This window comes from Melospiza melodia, chromosome 3, assembly GCF_035770615.1.
Source record: "Melospiza melodia melodia isolate bMelMel2 chromosome 3, bMelMel2.pri, whole genome shotgun sequence".
Lineage (NCBI taxonomy): Eukaryota > Metazoa > Chordata > Aves > Passeriformes > Passerellidae > Melospiza > Melospiza melodia.
The window spans coordinates 109,279,399-109,301,377 of NC_086196.1; the positions used below are offsets into that span (position 1 = coordinate 109,279,399).

The following is a 21,979-nucleotide window of genomic DNA, read 5'->3' on the forward strand; positions in this document are numbered from 1 at the left end:
TGGCCTGGCTTCAGTCAGCGTTGCTGCTTTTCTTGGAAGGCTTGCAGGGCATCTTACACGGTATGTAATGCACAGTGTCTGCCTAAATATGCTTTATGAAGTGTTTTGTGTATATCTGTTCTTGGAGATTTGGCATTGTCTGGTGGGCTTTTATAGAATTGGCCTTGAAACACAGCCATCCTCCAAAAAATCGTACCACAAAGCAGAGACCCAAGCAGGCTCCCAGCACACCAGCTTTGGTAATTCAATACCACCACCCATTCCTTTGCTGTTAAATTGATGCCTTTTGGCCCCTAAAATCATGAGCCAGACAAAAGAACTAGAAAGGACCCCACAGCTTGAAAACTTAAGCTATTTTGGCCTCTAACAAAAGCCTTTGCTTTGAAAAGAAAAAGATATTTGTTAAACTACTTAAGGAGTTAATTTTTGGGCACTGAAGGCAGCTGAAATACAAAAAATAAGAAATAAAAAAAAACTATGTTAAAACAAGCATTGCAAGACATTTTTTTCTGTCAGGAAATTAAAACAGTCGTTTGTGGATGCTGATTCTGATGCAGATTCAGAGCTGAAAAAGAATGTGGCCCAAGGGGCAAATCCTCCACCCTGCACATCAGCAATGATCTGCCAGTTTACTGTGTGGTTCTGCCCTTTCCTGTTTCCAGGCTTATGTGAAAAGAACTGGTCCCAGGGACTGGGGAGGGGGAGGAATGTGAGGTGTGTATTCTGCTACCTTTTATTATTGATTTCCCCAAATTAGAAGTCTCTTTCTAATAGAGAGGAGGCTGAAAAGCAATCAATAGTGTTTATCTTACCAGGCAGTAGTTCAAACTGCAGTGGAAAATGCTGTAATTCACCTTTCTCTTGTTACTGATTAGTGCAGTGCTGCACAACAGATCTGGGTTTTAGTGCTGGAAATCCCTTAATTATGCACTCCCCAAATATGTTAAAAATAATATTAAAGTGTTAGGCATTTCTGGCTTTACCTCCCTCCTCCACTACTCATATTCTGTTTTCAACTCACTACAGCTTAACTATGTGATTTGTATTGGAAAGATGATTTTTTTTTCATTCATTTCACTTTATTATATTTCAGCAGAGCTGTGGCATCCACTTAGATATCTTTACTGCAATTGTTTCATGGTGAGATCAGATTGCTGCTGTAGATACATCACAAAAACAAGTAAGAGAAAGTTCAGGCTACCTTGCTTCATTTTGATGAGCTGCTGTAGCCTGGCTTCACAGGAGAGAAAACAGAAAAAAAATAAAAAGAGAAAATAAAAGGAGAAGGGAAAGGAAAGGGGAAAAAAAATTTAAAAATTCAATCAAAATAGCACCAAATTAAGGCAGAGAACTTTATAAACAAACACAACTTGAACATAAAGGAAGTACATTGATCTGAAAGTTATGATGGGGTAAAAAACCCATTAAAACTCCTAAAATCTGTGATTTGTATATCTGTATTATTTCAACAGAAATCATGTTTTGAATCTGGATTTAAAATATTTGTAATGGTTGCGTTCTGTAGCTTTCAGGCTTCAAAACCCGTGGCTGTACAATTTATTTCAAACAACATTTTCTTTTTAAGTTGTTCTGATGTTCACTGAAGCAATCCTGTATGCAACACCTCCCAGCTCACCAGTTTGCATTGTGAACCCTCAGATCAACCAATTCACACTCACAGGAGCTGGCAAGAGCCAATATGATTGAAGTAATTACCTTTCTAGATAAATGCCGATAACAGGTCAGGTTGAAACCTTTTATGTAGGAAGCCCCACAAAGGCTTCCAAGGCTACAGGCAAGATCCTCTCAAGGTTATTTTTGAGTTTTCTTGAGCTTTTTTTGTTAGTGAAGGAAAAGTTAGGATAGTGATGGCTTTGTGAGTGGGAGCTCCAGCTGAGTGCAGCTCCTTGCTTGCTCCATGCCTGGCAGCATTGCAGCAGCAGGTTCTTCATTTCCCTGGCATCATTCCCCAGTGCAGCATTCCAGGCTCCTGTGAAAGAGCTCTGCAGAGAACTGAAGCCTAGAAACACAGATCCAAGTTGCAGTACATCCTGCAGCACATGGAAGAAAGGTGCAGCAGAAAAACAAAGCTTCTTTCCAGAGCTGTTCCTTCTGCTGCTGCTTCAGATCATCAGAACTGCTTCTTTGATGTTCCAGGAGAAAACAACCCATTCTACAAAAAAAGATGGCACCTCCCTTTTCAGTGCAGTAAAGAGAAAATATCCACCTAAAGACATTTATATACAGGTAATGGCAGGAGGGAAGTGACCCACCTTCCAGAAGTGTGCAGTGGTCATCACAAGTGAGCCTGGCCCGAGCCCCCTCATAATTAAAGAATCCCAACTGAGGTCCATGTGAACAGGTCACAACCACAGCAACCTTGCAAATCATTTTGGGGCGTTTCAAGCAGGTCACCAGCCTCTGCTTTGGTGTTTTTCTGGTGTTCCTCAACTTCTGAAGAATGGAAAATGCCGTCTTATTGTTGCCAGCTCTTGTGTTATTTGATGTTTCTCTGAAAGCTTGAGCTTTGAAGGCTTGCAAGACAAAGATCTCCTTTTTTGAAGTTATTTCATGTGTGCTTTTAATATGTTCTGGTGTTTTGTAGTTGGAAAACATAGGTGAGAGCATGACCTGTCTTCCTAAAAGCTCAGAAATGACAAGGCAGAAGAGATGCCCACATTTATTAGTTTGTGAAATGCTGTGAATTTTTAAGTTGTCATCATGATTAAGGCTGTAAATATGGTGTTTACAGCCACAGTATGTTTTTAGTTCTGCAGGCAGTGTGAGGTTGGAAGAACAGAATGCTGTGTTAGAGCCACAGAAATTCAATCACTCAAACAGAATTTCTTAGTGGGCAGAGTTGTCTTCTAAGGAGAAGGATGCCATCCTCATCCTGCACAGTAACTGAGAAATAGTAAGTTTTCCTCCCCTAAGATAGCATCATCTTGCCATTGATCAAGAGGCAGCTCAAACCATCAGATGACATCCCTTGAAAACTGACATTTTTAGAGATGGCAGATTTGAAATGTTACAGCTATAGGAGGACTTCCACTATCTGTATTATAAATCCACATTTTAGAGAGTTGTAATTTAACCATAGACGGTCACTGTGCTTTGACTCTTGGCATAAAAATCACAGCTCTGGAGCAGATATTTTTATAAGAGAAGATATTTGAGAAAAGTGATTTGACTTTTCAGAGATTTAGATATGTTCAATTTATCTCTCAGCACATTAGTCTTACAGAAGTGAAATGTGAGTGAGTTACCAGATGCAAAAATGTAGAGCTTTGGGTGGGTATGACATGATCCACAGCATGTAATCATTTGATTTTGATGGTGATGAATAATGTAAATGCAGGGACATGCTGTGTGGGTTTTAACATGGGACTGCTGAGCATTGGAGTCAGAAGCTAAATCAGGTGGAGCTGTCTCCAGGATCAGCTTTGTGGATGCTCCACACATCCACGTGGATGCTTCTGCATACTTGCAGGTGAAATCAGAAGTAAAGAATCTGGAAGGAGCTGCTTGCCTCATAGGTGTTGCAGTCTTGTGCTGGCTGTGTGATGCGGAAGAGGCCACAAATTCCCCTTTCTGTGAGATCAAGAACTCCTTGTCCTCTCCACGCTCAAGGCTGCAGAGAACCCAGGTTGCAGGGTATAGGTTGGAGTTATTAAAAGAAGTGCCAGATAGACTCACATCACTTCTGGGAGTTGATTGTTGGAATTGAAATGGTTTATCTGCTGTATTTGCATGAGACATGCTTTTATTCTTTGCTTTGTTCCCCCTCCCCCTACAGCAGATATACAGCCAGTGTAGAGTTTTACATAAGTCTGGAACTTATTATTATTGAATAATGTATGTATCTGGAATCCTGACAGGGCCATATGGACTTTTTAACACCCAGCATTACTGAACCTTTGGAGCAACTGCATGAAAGGGAGGTGCCAGGCAAGAGGCTTTGTTGTGGGAAATTGCTGTAGCCCTCCAGGAGCCAAATTGACCTGCACTAGCCCAGCCTAGCCCACTGTGCCACAGCAGCTGACTCTGCTCTGCCCTTTCCCTATTCCTGTCTAGCTCAAATGAGATAAAGATGTTGCTTTCTGAGTGGGAAAGGCTGAGAGCTCACCACAGAGCCAGGCAGAATTAGAGCAGGAGCTGAGCAATGTTTTGGCAGGCTTGGAGCACCCTTAATTTTGAGCATGGGGCCCCGCAAAGCTCAGCTTGTCCATGCAAGTTCTGCACAGCCAATGATGATGCTGGAAGCTGCTGTGGGATCTCACTGTGTTTACCTTATGGATAAGATATGCAGGGTAGCTGCCCCCTGCCCCCAGAAAGGTTTGAAAGCTGACACAGTAAACCCTGTAAAAGGTTTCATCTGTTCAAAGCCAGTCAGTTCAAATATAATTTATTTCTTTTCCTTCTTTTTAAGAATCTCTGAATTAATTTTTCTTGTTTCAAGTGGAGCAAATCGGTCCAAATTTTACAGAGCAATGTTGACCAAATCAGATATATCCCACTCTTGTTTTTCTTTCTCCATTAATTGGAGAATAAAAAATGATGCTGAATAAACACACCTATCTGTTATCAGGGGTACAGTAGGGGAGTTGTTAATGGGCATGGGTGCGGTGTGCTACAGACAAGGTTCTGAACATCTAGAAAGACTTTTACCAGAGAAATTCTTGGCTAGGTTAATCCCACACGGACTAATTTATATTATGGATAGGCATGTGTTTAAACAAATACAAGGCATGCATAAAATATCTCCTGATTTGAGAGCTATAACAAGGATAGAGTGTGTTACCACCAGGTCATCCAGGAAGCTGGAAACATGGAGCTGACTTGTTCACAGGTGGTACTTAGGCCAGCTGTAAGTCATCATTGTTCCTCTTAACTAATCAGGAAAATTATGTAGTTTTATTGGTTTCTGGTTATTTTAGACTTTCCCTGTGAATGTGATCATGGAGAAGTAATTTTGTGCAAGGCGGGGATAGCCAGGCTTGTTTTTTTCAAGATGCAACAGATGTGCTTGTAGGTACAAAACATGACCCTTGTGAAAGCTCCCTGAGCTCTCATTTGGGAAGGAAGACTCACAGTCATGGCATCTCCTCAGTCACAAAGATAGAGGGGGGGGAAAACAAAGTCCAGACAGAGGGGGATTGGAGGGAAGCAATGATGGGGATAGATAATGATGATACCATCAAGTTCTTACATAATCGCCTTTTCACACAATACTTTCCACCAAGAGATCAGAAAATAATCTAAGGTCTACAGCTCTCACAAAGATGAAGGGGAGTCCCAATGCTGTGTTGCATCTATTATACCTGCTGCATCTTGTGCAGGTCAAAGAGAATTAGTTAAATCACAGCTAACACTAGTGAGCCACTCTTCTCAAATATTCTGTGCAAATGAGAATGCAATTAAGTGTTTACAATCTCTCTATACAACGTTAATTACGGAGTTTTGAAGGAACTGTATACCTGGTATATATTGTGAAGGACTCAGTAATGAATGTGTTGCAGAAAATTTCCAGCTGGAGTTCAAATAGGACCATTTAAAGATGTTTTACTGAACAGAAGTGCCAAATCTCTAGGTTAGGGTTTGGCAGTGAACCAAAAACACTTTCCACAAGAAGTGATTATTATGTATGATTCATACACTGTGTCCACATGAGTGAAAATAATACTGTTTAGCTCTCAGTGCTCAAAGTGCTTTTACATTTTCAAAGTGCTGTGCACACATTACTTAATTAATGGAATAAAGTAAGTTACATTTTTATGCATTTAGCATTGACATTTTGACAATAAATGGTTTTGGAGACTTTATATGCATCAGTGCATTTGAGCAGCTTGTATAAATTGTTCTGATGTTCTCAATTTTATTTGAGCATCATCTTAGTAATTGAGATGCATTTTACCTTATGATGAGGAGATAGATAGAACTAAGGTTTTTACCTTATGATGAGGAGATAGATAGAACTAAGGTTATCTGTTGACAGCAACGTACCATAAAAAGGCAACTTCTTGTCCTTTCCAGTAAATCATAAATCTGCTCAGTTGCTCATGTTCTGCAATCCACACTGCAGAGGTAAACACACTGGTGGAAGTCAAAACCCACTAAGAGCCATCATTAGTATTCTAACTGCAGAAACAGAGCTCCATCCAGAAGATGGATTTTGTGGAATTGGTATACCCAATGTTAAGCATAGGGGCTTGGTAAAGTGCTGGAACATCTGCTGGCTGTTTTCAGAGGACTGTCAGCCTATTACCATCTATTAAAATTAATTTAGAAGTGATCCCTTAGAGATGAATCTCATTTTTCCCGTATTGATCCTTACAAAAAGCGTTGGCATGCTGTCGGCATTTATATCCCATTGGTTTTGGGATTTTTCCTAAACAACCTATATTAGACTTGCAATATCCTCTGTCAGGAAGACATCTGTCAATAGCATCAAGCTGACTTAATGACCTTTTACACGAGGGCATTTTGGCTGGATTTGGCAGCTCACAATGCCAAATCTGTAATGTCATCTGCTCTCAAGCACAGATCTTCCTTGCTGGTCCCAGCCTCTCTCAGCTACAGACATCCCAAAAGCCGGCTCTGAAGTGCAGCCGTTCCACAAGTTGACCCAGTCACCAGCTCAAGTTCTTGAGTGTTTGGGAATAAGTGTTTTACATCCAATTGGCCTGACTTGCTGCTCATTGTTCCTCCTGACCTCACTTCTGATGAGCAAGAAACATGCAGAGGTTGCATTTAGGTCATGCAGACTCTTGGCATGGGTTCTTTCAGGATGCTGGGAATCAAGCATTGCAAAATCTTACAAAATAGCTCATCATTCCACAGCCACTATTTAACAAAAATGGCATTATTTTGTTGAACCCACCTGAGGGTTTCAGGCACAAATAGGGTGTACCTCTAGACATGCAGAAAGAAAATGATCCTGAGTTGATCTCATTTTTGGAAGAGACACTGGAGTAAGCATCCTGGGAATGGAAATGTTTTTTTGTAGCAGTACTGTAAATTTAACATTCAATTTAATTTTTGTCTGGTTCTGTCTTTTTCTGGTGGCAAAAAGATTATCTCTAGTATTAGAACGAGACACATACAGTATTTAAGAAAATCAGCCTTTGTCCTTGGAAAATGGTCTTTAATAGCTTGCATTAGTGAGATTAATTTGTTATCTAAATGACAAATAATGTAATCATAAAACATTTTCTTCAAGGAGAAATATTAGGTAATATTTACTTCAATGATTCAGTACAGGTTGGAAGAGCAATGGTGTTGCTGTCATATTTTTTGAAAAATCCTTTCGCCAGGATTTCTTCTCCTGGGAAGCTGAGGAGCCTCAGAGAAAAATGAAAACAATAATTATCTGATTGCTTCTCCTGTGTTTTGCTGCTTTGGAATGTAGTTAGAGATTGTTTATCCAACGGGTGATTGATTGGTTTCATGTGAATTGTTTTAACTTAATGACCAATCCCCATCCAGCTGTGTCAGGACTCTAGAAGAGGTCATGAGTTTTTCATTAGCCTTATGTAAATATTCTTTCTCTATTCTTTAGTTTAGCATAGCATTCTTTACTATAATATAAGTACATAATATAATAAATTAGCCGTCTAAGAACATGAAGTCAGATTCTCAATTCCTCCTTCATCCTGGAGACCCTGAAAGTACCACACAATGGTTGCAGAGCAGTTTCAAGTTATGCCATATGACCTCTTTTCTTGGGAATGCAGAATGTTACCCCTTTATTGTGATTCCACAATGGGAGTTTTAATCACCTCATTAGGTAGGAATTAATAACTTTTTATACTAATGTTATGTCTACCCATGCTCTTCTCACACCCTATATTGGGGTGCTGTGAGGAGAACTTGCAGTACCTTGCTGCAGGTTAGGTGAGCCCTTTTCATCCTCTAAAAGTGCAGCTTTTATGACATCTGTTGAATTTTTGGAAACCTGGATGTAGTCAGGCAAAATTGGTGACCATGTACTGCTGTCATCTTCCCAGCAGGGTGGGAAGCGTTTGGTTGCACTGCCCCAAAACCCCTGTGAAATCATCAGCCTTTGGATAAAGAGTGACAAATGTGAACATTAATGGAGGGTGAAGGAGAGAGATGAGATGTAAATGAGAATGATAAAAGGGAGTGATAGCAAACAAGGGAAATATTCAGTGGGAGTTTTCTTCTGGACTGCTCTCATTTACAATAGGTTTGAGAAACTTCATCGCATCATGTATTTTGAAAAGCTTCCTGAGGTGAAACTTTCTGGGTTAGATGCTTATATAATTTTGTACGTGGGAGTCATGTGTCCTCTTTTGATGAAAATACTTTTAAAAGTTGTGGTTTAAACCAGCTTTGTAAGATCCAACCAGATTTCCTTTCCAATAATTTAGAAAATAATATGAAAACAGCTGGAAGGTATCCCAGCCCCTGAGGTGGGGTGAAACCTTTGTTCAGCCTCAGTGAGAAAATTGTTGCTGAGTTTAGCATGACTGCCGTTTTACCCTGCCTGTAATAGTGCACTTAAGAAGTTGTTTAAACCATCATCATCTTCCAGGAGTTGTTTCTCCTGCCCTTTTTCTGCAGTTCAGTTATTGTGCACCCTTTAGGAGCCTCAGCAGCAGCAGCAGGGAGCTTTGCTTTCCAGGACAATGGATCCCCATTGCTCTTCCTGATGGTTCCCAGTGCCGTGCAGTGCTGACCCTTCCTGGCACTGGCTCTAGCATCCAAACTTAAATTACTCAGAATTTAGCCACTGGAACCATTCACCCAGAGAAATTGTGGATGTCCTATTCATGGAAATATTCAAGGAAAGGCTGGATTGGGCCCTCAGCCACATGATCTAGTGGGAGACATCCCTGTCTGTGGCAGGGGGATTGCAGATAGATGATCTTTAAGGTCTCTTCCAACCCAAACTTGTGATTTTCTGATTCTCATACCCGTCTGAAGTGTAGGAGGTACCATCACTTGGTCTCTCTGTGTGGTTTTAAGTCCTGGGGCTGTTTTGTATTCAAAATCTTGCAGCAGCCACTAGGACAATGGCAAGGAGGTGATCACATTTCTGTGTTCAAACATATTTTGGTTTTTGAGTGGTAGAGTCTGAGCAAGTAGTGCTGATTCTCCTGCTGGCCTTGGGAAGGAGTGGGAATTTTATCAGTAGATATTATGTGGTGCTGCAAGAAAACTGGAAAAAAACCTCAAAACCATGAGAATTTTCCAAAGTGACAGCTCAATCCAGCAAAGAGCTGGAGCACAACAGTTCTTGGGAATTAGTCTACCACAGGTTCAGTGTCCAGCTGTGTTTAGGATGCTCATAATCATAGGGAACTTGGGGATATTTAAGTCCAACTTTTAGTAAAAATGTAGTGAAAAAGTGATGTTGTAAGGTAAAATGTGATGCAAAACATGGTTTATGGGATCACAACACCCTGCTTAATTGTATGCCACAATTCCATCTTATTCAGCGAAGCTCCACAATGAGGACATAATGATAACTCTAAGTAAGCTGATGATTTATCTCCTCCATAAGGCATGGCTGTTGTAAAACTGCCTATCAGATATTTTCAGAGTACTATCCTTCACAAGCCCTTATTTAATGCAGTTATATTTGCATGCACACCCTCTCTTCCCATTTGCCATTTGTCACTGAGATAGCAAATTACATTCATCAGAATCCATTCATTCCCCCGGTTTCGCTGAATACAGGAATATCTTGGCTATGTCAGCTGCCCTATGACTGGGAGCTGTGAAAAATGGAGGTTGCCTTCAGCTATTCCAAACTTGTATCTTCAAAGGACAGTGGGTATTAAGCTGGAAAAGATTAATGGGCTTTATGTTATCGTGTTTGTGTGGCATAGAAGTGAATTCTGCAGATTGATTGATATCTTGGTAAAAACAAATGCATTCTTAAATTACTCTCCTGGCCCTTCCCTGGCAAGTTTTAGTGACCATCAAAGGAAATATACTGAGATGTTCCCTTAAATCCTAGACTTTTTTACAGGTTTTTTCACCTTTAGGAAAATGAAAAACTTTTTGTAGTTGAGAACAGAACCACATGTGGACTATTAAGGACTGGTTATTTTATAGCCTATCTGTGTTTATATTACCACTACAGGGCTGTCACATCTTATTTGTCATATAATTGTGCAGTAAGTAACTGGGACATACCCAAATGGCTGACAACAAAATTGTGGATTCCTGTGAAAATGCTGTTATAATTTCTTATTTGAGATCCAGGTTGGTTCTTTAGAACAACCATTCTGCTTGTCAGGCAGATGCTTTGTTCACACACAAAAAAGGACCAGCTCAGCACAAAGAAGGCCAAAAGGGAACGCTCTACCTGCCCTTGAATAATACACTGTATTAAAAAAGTATTGAAGGTATTCACAGAGTGAATTCTCTCACAAAGAATAAGTAACTCTTAAAAAACAATCAATGTATAAGGGGAAAAGAGTTATCAGTATTGATTCACACAATTCACGGATGCATTGAAAATATATTTCCACCAGAGAAAAAGCAGTGGTGTGCAGTGAAGCTTGTGAACTTTGCATGTGACCATTCATGGGATTTTTTTTTTTTCATCTGTAGCATCTTTGGTCAAAAGAGAATGGGAGGAAAAACCCAGGGTCCTACTCTACTTCTGCTGTTCTTGTTCCTCTGTGACCTTGGGCACATCAAATCTTCACCTGACAGCAGGGATCTATCAGAACTGTCACAAAACTGTAATGCTGACCTGTGCTTGAGAACTGTGGGTAGAAGTGGTTCTCCACTGGAAAGTTTTGTGGGTTTTAAAATGCTTCAGTTGTGTGGAGACCAGCTTGGGCCATGGTGATAACTGCACTGGTGTGTCTGGTAGCTGTGTGATACTGAAGAGTATCAATAGCCCTTAGCTTTGAATATGAGCAGACCTGTAGGACCAGACACAAAGGTCAGGGAGAGACATTCTAGCCATATTTTGAATTTTTATTGAGTTTCAGTGTTAAAGTAAACATTTTGGTTTAGAGGCAGAGATTGTTGCAAAGCCTTATGTACTAGGATGTTGTTTGTATTAATATTTTAAGCTGGTAATAAATTTCTCATGGGGTTTTTGTTGATTTTGGTTTGGTTTTCTGAATTGCTCTGGGACTTTTAATTATCTTTCACTCCAAGCTAAGTATGTGTTCCATCATGAAGGAGGATATTAAAGCAGTAATAATAACTTTCTAATTCTGTTTTTTAACTACAGTAGGACCAGCATAGAAACCATTCCACTCTGTGTTAAGCATGAATAATTTTATATTTTGTATGGTTTCTATTTTTTTTCCTCCAATGGCTAACTAAGTAATATGATGGTTTAAGTAAGAGTTGCTTCCTCACAGATAGTCCTACACAGGTACTTGCTCTTGATGCAATACCATAACTCTCCATTAAAACCACTACTTAAAAGAGGCTTGCAGTAATGTAAATTTTTAAATTTAGCTCTGGATTCCAAAGAATTTCAAAATGCAAGTCCTTGAAAAGCAGAGAGCAGTATCCTGAAAGAGTACATTTCTCCCTGGATTAAAGAGTAATCCAGAGATGTCCTGTTTGCCTGAAGCTGGGCTCATTTGTGTTACTGCAAGGTCATGTAAACACAGGGTGTTTTGGCTCAGGTCTGCAGTGGATTTGAAGTTGTGCCAAGAGAAAAGCTCTCAAGGCTAGGTGAATGGCTTTGTGAACATCATCACACAGTTCGTTGATTGTCAAATTCACCGTATCACCAGTCTGACACCTCTGCCCTGCTTATATCTTGTTCCCAGGATGAAGGCAGCACCAAAGCTTTCTATTTGCCATAAATACTAGACTGAAGTTCTTTTCAGGAGTAATTCTGCGATTATAGACCATGATGTCATGCCAAAAGGAGCAGACAGTCAGCTAGGCTTTATGCTCTAATGGTTTCTGTGAAATTAGTAATAATACCAGGAGACTGATTTTTAATTTATAGTGCTGTGAAATTAGTATTTATAGGGCCTGAAACTTCAGAAAGCGTGTGAAAACCTTTGGCGTCAACCCTGCTGGTCTCCAAGGGGAGATACAGTCCTCTCTTCTCTGTTTGGTCGGGCAGGCTGCTATCTGGACAGCTGGCCAGATGTTCATGGTGCTCCGGAAAGGCAGCATCTCTGGCAAAGTGGATCACAGCTGCTGGCAGGTATATGGCAGATGGCTGTGTTATTCTACAAAGCTGGTGTTTCCATCTGTTGGGTGGGTGGGATTGCCAGAGGATCAAATCAGGCAGAGGGTAGGCTGAAGGGGAGACTGCCAGCACCAAGAGAGAAAATCATCTACCAGTTCCTTAGCAGGGCAGAATGAGGTGTTAGTCTCTGTCCTTCTGCATGTTCAGTGCATCAGCTCAGTCACAGGCAGAGAGGAACTCTGTCAGGAAAACAGAAAGGGATGGCAAATAAAAGAAAGGAATGGCAAAAAAAAAAAAAAAAGAGATGGCAAATAAAGTCCCTGAAGATAAGTAAGAAAGAGATATGGACTTCAGAACAGAAAACTGAGCCCTTGTCACAGAAGTAGAAGAGATTTTATATCATCTGCAGAGACCAGCTAGAGCACTTGTGGCCTGCTCCTAGAGTGCATTGAAAATCTCTTGCTCCTTATTCTGAGCTGCTCACAGCTGAGATATTGATTCCGTGAGAGCATCAGAAAACCTGACTTGGGTTACTTTGTTCTCACTGGTCTCTAAAAGGGAAGTTTTGCCAGACAATGAAGGCTAACAGTGCTGCCCATGGAAACATGGTCCAAACAAAGGGAAAAGGTTGAATCACAAGAAGGTTCAGGTTGGGAGGGGCCTTACAGACCGTCTCATTCCAAACCTCCTGCATTGGGGGTCCTTTACCAGACCAGGTTGCTCAAAGCCCCAGACAACTTTGAACATTCAGAGCTTCTTTCTCACAGGCCATGTAGTCAAGGCGTATAGATGCCAATCCAAGCATGCTGAAGTCAATGGAAAAAAATCTCTGGTTTGCTTCCCTGAGTTTTGAATTAAATCCATGGAATTTTGATAAACTGAAAATGTTCCTGCAAGCTTCTGGTGCTCACTGTTGCCTTATGACAGTAGGTCCTAATGGGATCAGGCCGGAGTGCTGCATGGCATGGATTTGCTACACCTACAAAGAGCAAAAAGCTGCTTCCTTCTCTTTGTGCTGTATGATCATTCATTTGATTTAAGATTGGGAAACATTTTTTGCAAGTTCTCATTGTTTTTCTGTAATGTATTTTCTGGTAAGATTTAAGTGATGATGAAACTTTTTGATGCATATAAAAAGCAGTCACTTCCTGCTAGGTAAATGTCTTGGTGCTGGAGACATGCATGAAATACTTGGGAGTGCTGAAATGCACTTGGGTTTGTTTTCATTACAAGCTGTTATTTTGTTAGGACAGGGGGTGGCAGTGACATGGAAACACTCATTATATGAAATAGTCTAGAAAGCCTTTTGATCAGTGTTTAGCTTCAGATGTGTGTTTGATCTATCCAGCTCATTACTTTGTGTACATACAGCTATACCTATGAAAGCATTTGGCGTGTCCTGTGGCTTGTGCTTGGCAGTAGCTCTTTAAAGCAATGTATAGGTGCACAGCCAGGTGTTCCTGTCCTCCCAGCAGGCAGGGAAATGAAGCCAGAGGAATCACACAACCTGCCCGAGACCACAGCAAAAGAGCTGAGGTAAAAACATAGATATGTTTGATGCTAAAATATAGAGAGAATCACAGACAGGCTTGGGTTGGAAAGGATCTAAAGTTCATCTCATTACAGCCCCCCTGACACAGCCAGGAACACCTTCCACTAGACCAGGATACTCAGAGCCCATCCAGCCTGGCCTTGAACATTTCCAGGGATGGGGCAGCCACAGCTTCTCTGGGCAGCCTGTGCCTCACCACCCTTATTGTGAGGAAATTCTTCCTAACAGCTAATCTTAATCTCTTCTCTTTTAGTTTAAAACCATTCCCTTTTATCCTGTCTCTGTATGTCCATGTAAGAAATGGCTCTCTGTCTTTTTTATATGGATACAGCTGTAAATCCCTACTGTAGCAGCAGCTGCATGCAGAGGTGTGCATGTAAACATGCAGTGTCCTCCCACACAATGCAGTAGAGGGCGGGGCCCTTTAGGACAAGCTTAAGGGGCCCTCAGCAGCTTTCCATCATTCCTATGCATGTCCCTGAGCACCCACCTGACCAGCCTTCCATGCAGCTCCCACAGACCATCAGTGGTCTGGGAGTGAACTCACCCAAAGTGCAGCAACTCACCAATAAACTGAAAACTCACAACATGTAAAGTGCTCTCAAAGCCACCAACTAACAAAACCCCAAAGATCAAGCACCAGGAAGAAGTATCTTTGCCACTTGCTTTGCACTAAGATCAGTGCTGGTATTAAACCAACTGTGCTTTTATACTCACAGCTCATTAATTGAAAACACCAGTGGAGATGTTTTCAGTTCATGAGATATGGCTGTGTCCTTCTAAAACTCTGGTGTTAGGGTCCATTCTACTGCAAAAAATGTGTCCAAGTCGAGTCTGAGTGGGGCTTGGAGGAATCAGATCTCACGGAAAGTGTTCTTGCCCATGATGGGGGAATCGGAACTGGATTGTCTCTGAGGTCACTTCCAACCCAAACCATTCTGTGATTCTATAAAAATAGCCTGAGTCCTGCAAGCCCTGCAGAAGTTTACTAATTCTTATCAGGTGCCGCTAACAAAACCACCTGGAAGCTATTCCCATCAAAATTAAATAAAGCAAGGAAAGCAGGGCCCAAGGTAAAAACAAAACGAAAACAATCAAATGTACTCACAGCCTTGAGCTGTGAAGGTGCCTAAGTGAACAGCTCATGCATTTTAACTCCCTTCTTCCTGTGCTGCAGTGCTCTTGATTTTGGGGGTTCTTTGATCCACCTATTCATAGCTGCAAAGTGAGCAAAATTTAATCAGGCTCTGACAGGGCATGGCTGATTTTAATACCAGCCTTCAAAAAAGAGCTGTCAGTCAGGGATGAGCTTTAATACCTTCAACCTGCAGCTCCTGTACAGTTCTGCTGCAGTTGAGTGGTGCTTGGTCAGCAGGGGAGGAGCTGGGCATCTGCCGAAGGCTCTGGGGGTCTCATCTGGGCGCCATCCTCAGCCTCTCCAAAGGGATGATGTGACACTCTAATGGAGGTGGCATTTCCAGGCCACATGAGAGGAGAGATTTCCTAACTGCATGTCCCAAAAATCCTGCTGAGCTTTTGTGGGCCAGCAGGAAAAGTAGGTTTATAGTTGCTTGGATTTCCTTATTGTAGCTGGAATGGGCGTAGTGAGGACAAGGGTTGCTTTCCCTACGTAATCTCAAGTTATTTTAGCTGAGGACATTAGATAAAATAGCCAGGGACTGGAAGAATGATAGAACAGAGGTTAATTTCAGATTTACTATCTGCCAGCACATGCCATGCAATCAGATAAACACAGGATTTCAGCTGTCATCACAATATCTTATGCATACTTAAAAATAGAGCAGTTTTTCTCACATCAAGAAGAAATGGAACAGGTTTATATATAGGATGTGTACAGTCAGGAGGCCTGAAATTTTGAAATAGTCTGCCAATTCTAGAGAGATTCCCTATTTTTAAATTAAGGAATTATATTAGAAGTAGTAGAAATTCTTATGGTGAAATTTTACTATTGCAAGCTGCACTGAATAAATAAATAAAAGTAAAGGGAACATCTTGAGAAGTTGGATTACACAGAATGAGGCAAATTTCTGTAGGATTTTCAGCAGAGAATATGGGACTATGCAGAGACTCAGAAACTTCTCTGTATGGGAATATCCTTCCTCCTCTGCTTTATACATTTCTTTCCTTGCTCTTTTGTCTGTTCTGGTTCATTGGGCCTATCACTTTTAATGCTTGAAAGTCTGCAAGGCAGAGAGGGAAGATGACAATCTAGCAACAACCCAGAAATATCCTGATGCAATTTTCACAAGAAATGTAATTTAAGCACTTGCTGATTGAAGCCTCCCTCCTGAAAACAGCCAACTTAGGCAGAACCATAAAATTATAGAATAGTTTGGGTTGGTAGGGACCTTAGAGATCATGTCAAATCTCACGTAGGTAAAATGAAACACTTGTTGGCAAGGATGCTTTACGTTATGAATTTGTGAGTATGGAGATGAGTATGGCTTTTTGGCTTGAGCCCATAACTAGTATTCTAGTATTTGAGTTTTTTATTATATCCCATTATAAGAGCAGCTGATTCCATGGTCCAGAATATTTTTAAGATCCAGCCTGGTTTGTTTACGAGGGATGCGCAGAACAGCTTGGCTCTGTGAGCATCATATGAGCAGAGAGCAGCAGGCAGTTTTCTTGGTGGAAAATCTGCTGGTAGGCTTCCCTGCTCTGCTGCCTTCTCTCCTGCTCACAAGCTCCTTCTTCCTTCACACTGACATAGCTTGTACCTTCAGTCTCATAGAGTGTCCTGAATCAGTAAGGTTGGACATCTCCAAGGTCTTCACATTCAACCTTTGAGTGAATTCCATTTTTCCCAGTAACCTATGTTGTGAAGTGCCATATATACTCATTTTTTTATCAGTTCTAGGGATGGGAACTCTATCACATCCCTGGGGAACCTGTTCTAGTGCTTAACCACTCTTTCAATGAGGAAATTTTTCCAAATACTGAACCTGAACCTCCCCTGGTGCAACCCGAGTCCATTACCCCTTGTACTATTGCTGGTTGTGGCATTACATACCTAGTCTGGTCATTCAGATGACATCATCCCAGCTGAGGTTTTGTCATCACCTCTTGTTCCAGGATGTCCCTGTTAGTAGCTGCTGGCATTTTCCAGCATAACCAATGCTTGCCTGCTCTCATCCCCTTCTGGATTCTACCAGGCTGTGCCAAAAGGAGCTCAAAAATGAAGTCCTGAGCTGTTCAGCATAAAGGTGTCTTTGAAGGCAAGGCTTGGACTCCACTTCTAAGACCAGTTGCAGCAAGGGACAGCATTTTCTACTGAAGATAAGGGAAAGAATTTGCGTCTTGAGAGTGTTCCTCTCGCTGTTTCTCTGCATGACGGGAGGCTTGTGATTTTTCTAGCACATGCAAAGGCACTCTTGAGGAGTTGTGCTGTGACAGATTGTCCTATTGCCCGTGAAGGCACTGTGACAGCATAAGATGCCAAGCTTCCTGTTGCTTGGGCTGCATCCCATTGTGGTTAACCTCTCATGCACTTGAGAGAAAGCAATGATTACTGGGTCGCAGGTCCCTCAGCTCAGCCGCAGGAGGGTCTTTTTGTTTTCCACAGCACCCCTCCAAGCTGGGGTTTGGCTACAGAGGCATTTTGTGCTGAGAAATGCAAATAAATAACACAAAGGCATTGCAAGGCTGAAGTTCAGTGTGGGTGTTTTTTAGCATTAAAGGCTTTAGATTTCTTGGTTTTGTTTTATTTAGCTTTTTAATTATTTTTGGTCTGTCTCAGAAAGGCTTTTCACACACAGGGATCTCCCAAAAGAATTTATTTGAACTCATTGGTGGGTGGTGCATACATTATGGGCTGTGGTTTCATTGATATGCTCAGCCTCGCTAAGTAGATGGCATATTAAATGTTTTATTTACCCTGTGTGCTACCTGTCATCTAATCAGCTTTTGTGTTTCTGCTGCATTCTATTTGTATTACAGTGAGAATAAGTGGTTTCATGTAAATTAAAACCACATGAAACCTTTTAAAGCCATTTTAAAATACTAAATGGGTTTGCAAATAGGTTTGTCGGACAAGGATTGGAAAAAGAGCTCTTTGCTTACCCATTTACTCTTCTGTATGCTTATTAGGAGTCCCCACATGACTTTTTCATCAAACATTGCATCCCAGTTCTCATCTGGAATGCCAAAGTCATTTATGCTGTGCTCGAGAGCAGTTTGCATAAACAAGAGGCAGTTAACAAAGAACACAGTCGTGAGCTGTAATTGCAAAGGTTATATTATAAATTACAACACAGATGTACAATAAAGTCAAGACATGCAACCCTGTTTTCTTGTTTGCTTGAAGCATAAAAGCATATTGTTTTAAAAGTTTCTTTGCCTTTATTGACTGTTGTTGCTGATATGGATGATCATGATGCTTTCACTGTGAATCATTTTGTTTCTTACAGGTGGATCGTATCATCTTCTGCGTCTTTTTGGAGGTTGACTACAAAATTTTCAAGAAGAAAATGGGCGAGTTTTTCCCTCTAGGTAGGTGTAAAAATCCAGCACCATCTGACTTTAAAAAAGCACGCAGAAAAAATGCAACAGCTGGCATCTTTTCTTCCTTCCAAAGCCAAATACTGAAATGTGAACTTTCTTTAAAGATCAGCTGCACATAGAGGCTCTGATCCTGGACAAATGCAGAGATTTTTAAATGTGTGAGCCATTTAAGCTATGTCTAATACTGCTTTTGTACGCTCAGTACAGCTAATCTCTTCATTCCATGCTGAATGTGTATCTCTTCCCAGAACTTGGTGCATGGCACTGGCTGTCTTGACTCCTGAGAAGAAAATTATTTGCACTGATGTATATAGCTCCTAGTGTATATTGCTTTTCCATACACTTTGTACACACTTTGGTCTTGCATTAACAATGCTGGTGAGGTTTCTCTGGGTCTGAAAAGATACCACAGGGGTTAGAGCCCAACTGTGTCTGAATGAGGAGTTTAAACTTGAGCTGTCCCTGTGTGAGAATGAATGGGAGAAAGATGGCTCTCACTGGAGCGCTTGGGAAATGTTAGCCATTCATCTTGGATTTCACACAGGAGGTTGCTTTCTGGATTTAAGGAAACCTGGTGGATAGTAAATTTGCTAATCCCCCTCCTCCAATAAACCTGTGATTTATTTTTATCGCACATCATTAGAAATCTGCTTTCCGTAATTTTATCAACCCTAAAACTCCTCCCATTTTATTTTGCTTTGTGCTTACATCAGTCCAACTATGTGTGAAAAGATCCAGATTTTAGTGTTCTGTTTTATCTCCCAATAGTCCCCATGCTGTCTGTCAAGTGGAAATGGCCCTGGAGTAATAGGAAGCAGAGCTTTGGTGTGTTCCAGAGTTCAATTAATTTCACAGGACTGTGTTGTCACCGTAGCCTTAGTTTTTTCCTTTTGCTCTGTCTGGTAGCATGGAAATTGTGATATTTTTGTCTAATCTCACTAGAACAAAGCCTTTTTGTAGATGACTTTGTAATCGCCAGTTTGCAGTGATTGGCAGCTGAAACTTAAAGACCTATTGAATTATTCAGGTAGCATCAAATGACGTCTAACCACTTAATAATATTCTTGTCTGGAGCACACTGAACATGCATTTCAAGAAGCTGCATTCATATCCAATCCATTCATTGAGTGATTTTATTTTTTTGTCAGTGTACCCAACCCAAAGGATAAAGTGGCAGTACCCTGCCTACTGCTGCTGGCTGTGTTCCTGCCCTTCAGATTAAGTGAGAGAAGAATATAGCATCAATTTGTCAACAAGACAAGATCATTAATGCTCACTTTCATCTCTAAGGCCTTGGAAATCATGTGTAAAGCCTGGTATTATTTCTATAAATGTAAAACCCACCTGGGTTTGAAAGTTTGAGAGACAAGGTGCTTCAGAGCTGTATCATGACAATCTCAAAGGCAGAAAGAGAGCAAGTGGAAGGTTTATTTCATTTGGATTTTTTTTTTAAACCTGACATTATTGAACTCCTTTCTACAAATAACCTGTGCAGCTGGGTCTTTTGTTATAGAAAAACATAAAATTTCATTACACAACATTATGTAGATGATCTGCCATACCATGTTTCAAAAGTATGCTTATTCTCATGTATGTAAAGGTTTTATGTTTTGTTTTTTTTTTTCTCAAAAGAAAATTGGGAATCTGATATGTGACCATAGAGAGGTGATCATGGTAGGGACCCTCTAAATCCAGTGTTCTGCATATGTGGCTATAAAAATGTTCATCCAAAATTTACAATTGTCCAGAGAAAGTTTAGTTCTCAGTATCCGAAATTTAGATAATTGTAGGATAGGATTAATAAAATGGCTTAGGACCCATTTGCTACGCAACCCATAGACTCCTGGTTGCAATTTTCTCATAACTAATGATTCTGATTTTGATATGTGTTGATGTTACTGGGTATCTGCTGTCTGATTAGCCAGAGCCTTAAAAGGAACCTGTTTAGCTCTAGAACTTTACTCCTGATGCAGTGAAGGATTTCCTGGGAGTGGATCAGTAGCCAGGGATTCAGGAAGGTTTTGTTTAAGCTTTTTTACTTTTAGTGTCGTTAGATCTTCAACTTGTGAGGAGACAGGGAGAGGCAGGACTTTCTTCCAAATCGCTCTCCTGTAGTGTCACTGGAGAAATGGTCACTGTCTGGGCCTCTTTTGTGGAGTGCCCTAACCATTCACGTACAGTCTCAGGCTCTCTTTGCCAACTTGAAATGACACTTTTCCAGGAGATGTCAGCTGAAGTCAGCCCCATGCTAAACTGCCTCCTGGTGAGAGCATCCCCTGAGGGTCTTTATGGAGATCACCAGATGACCATCATGTCTACTCTTTGTTCCTTGTGTCTGGGGAATTGCCATCTGCATTTAACACAGCAGACCTGGACAAGTTACCAGCAGACTCTCTCTCTGTAGAGATGTCCCATCTCTCTGCAGGACTGGTTTCCTGCACAAAAGACTTAGCTGACATGGTTCTGTGTCAAGGAGTTAGCAACTGCCTCTACCTTTGGCAGTAAATTCCTGATATTTTGACTTTGGAAGAAATTAATGAAACTGGTGGTTTTGTTTTGGTTTAAAGGAAATCTATTAATTTAGTGAAATTAAAGTATTTAAGGATAGACTTGCCCTAAATTTGAATTGATGGGACACTATCTAAACACTCACAGGAGAGAATAACACTGAAGTATTTATTTAAGCTTAGAGAAAAAACATCAAGGCATTTTAAAAAGTGCATCTTGCATTCAGAAACATTGTGAAATATATCGACTTTAATGGATGTGGACAAAAATGCTTAGAAAGAAGAATATATTCATAGAGTTATATACATAAATAGTTATTACTTTAAACCCACTGCATTAATAAATCCAAAAAGACATGCAAGTGCTTGAGCTAGGTAATGAAATCGGTAATGAAATGAAGCTAGAATTACACCTCAGTGCATTAGAGTAAGTGGCATATAGATATAGGGAAATTGTTCCATTAGTTGAACATATCATTAGGCCTATTTTGCAAGTGGAATGCCGAAGAAATTAGTCAAGTAATAATATTGATATCAAGACAACTGCCGAGAGTCTTGTCATTTTCAAACTTTAAGTATATAAGGGGAAGAGGTAGACTTCAGAGTAATGTCATGCCTTAGCAGTGCAGGAAAGTTGTGCAGTAACTGAGCAATTGCAACTGTCTCAGCATTTCTGATTCTATCTCAGTGATTACACAACCCAATCCAGAGCCAGCATGGTCCAAGAGGGAGCAGAGCACCACTTATCTTTGATTCAAACATAGGTTCTCACATCAGTGTTGTCCAGAAAACTCCTGGTTTGGTTAAGTAAAAGGTCCTTGTCAAGGCAGAATTTTCTGTTGATCCTCTGGGGTTTTGCTGAGAAGATTTTGTATATTCTAGGAAGAAAAAAGCAGCAGAAAGAAAAACTTCATTTGGTTAAGATGGATCACTGTTTTAATATATTAAACGTTGCCACAGTGATGGGTTTTTTTCTTCTTTTTTATTAATTGAATCCTATCTCTTTGTGCAATGACATAGCCCAGCTATTCTCCCTTCACCTGTATTAGAACATTCTTTCTACTTAAAATGAGAGAATGTCTTTCAGGCAAATATAATATCTTTGCCTGCAATTCTGGCTCATATGAGTAGTTTTTACATTGCTGGATTCATTGCTATTAGTAGTATGAGTGAATTTTCTGGGAAAGGAACTGTCACTTAGATCATTTTTTCTTTTGGAATGCATTGTTTCTTCTAATAGAACTCTGT

The 21,979-nt window shown here is 40.6% G+C and overlaps 1 protein-coding gene across 4 annotated transcripts in view; it reads left to right on the top strand.

Annotated features, from left to right (window-relative positions):
• Window positions 1-21,979, top strand: part of MACROD2 (mono-ADP ribosylhydrolase 2) — an 850,020-nt gene that overhangs the window by 750,687 nt on the left and 77,354 nt on the right. For all 4 annotated transcript variants that reach the window (XM_063152547.1, XM_063152548.1, XM_063152546.1 and 1 more), the window contains one exon: window positions 18,131-18,212. In XM_063152547.1, coding sequence (XP_063008617.1) covers window positions 18,131-18,212 — 82 coding nt within the window. The remainder of the gene's footprint in view (window positions 1-18,130; window positions 18,213-21,979) is intronic.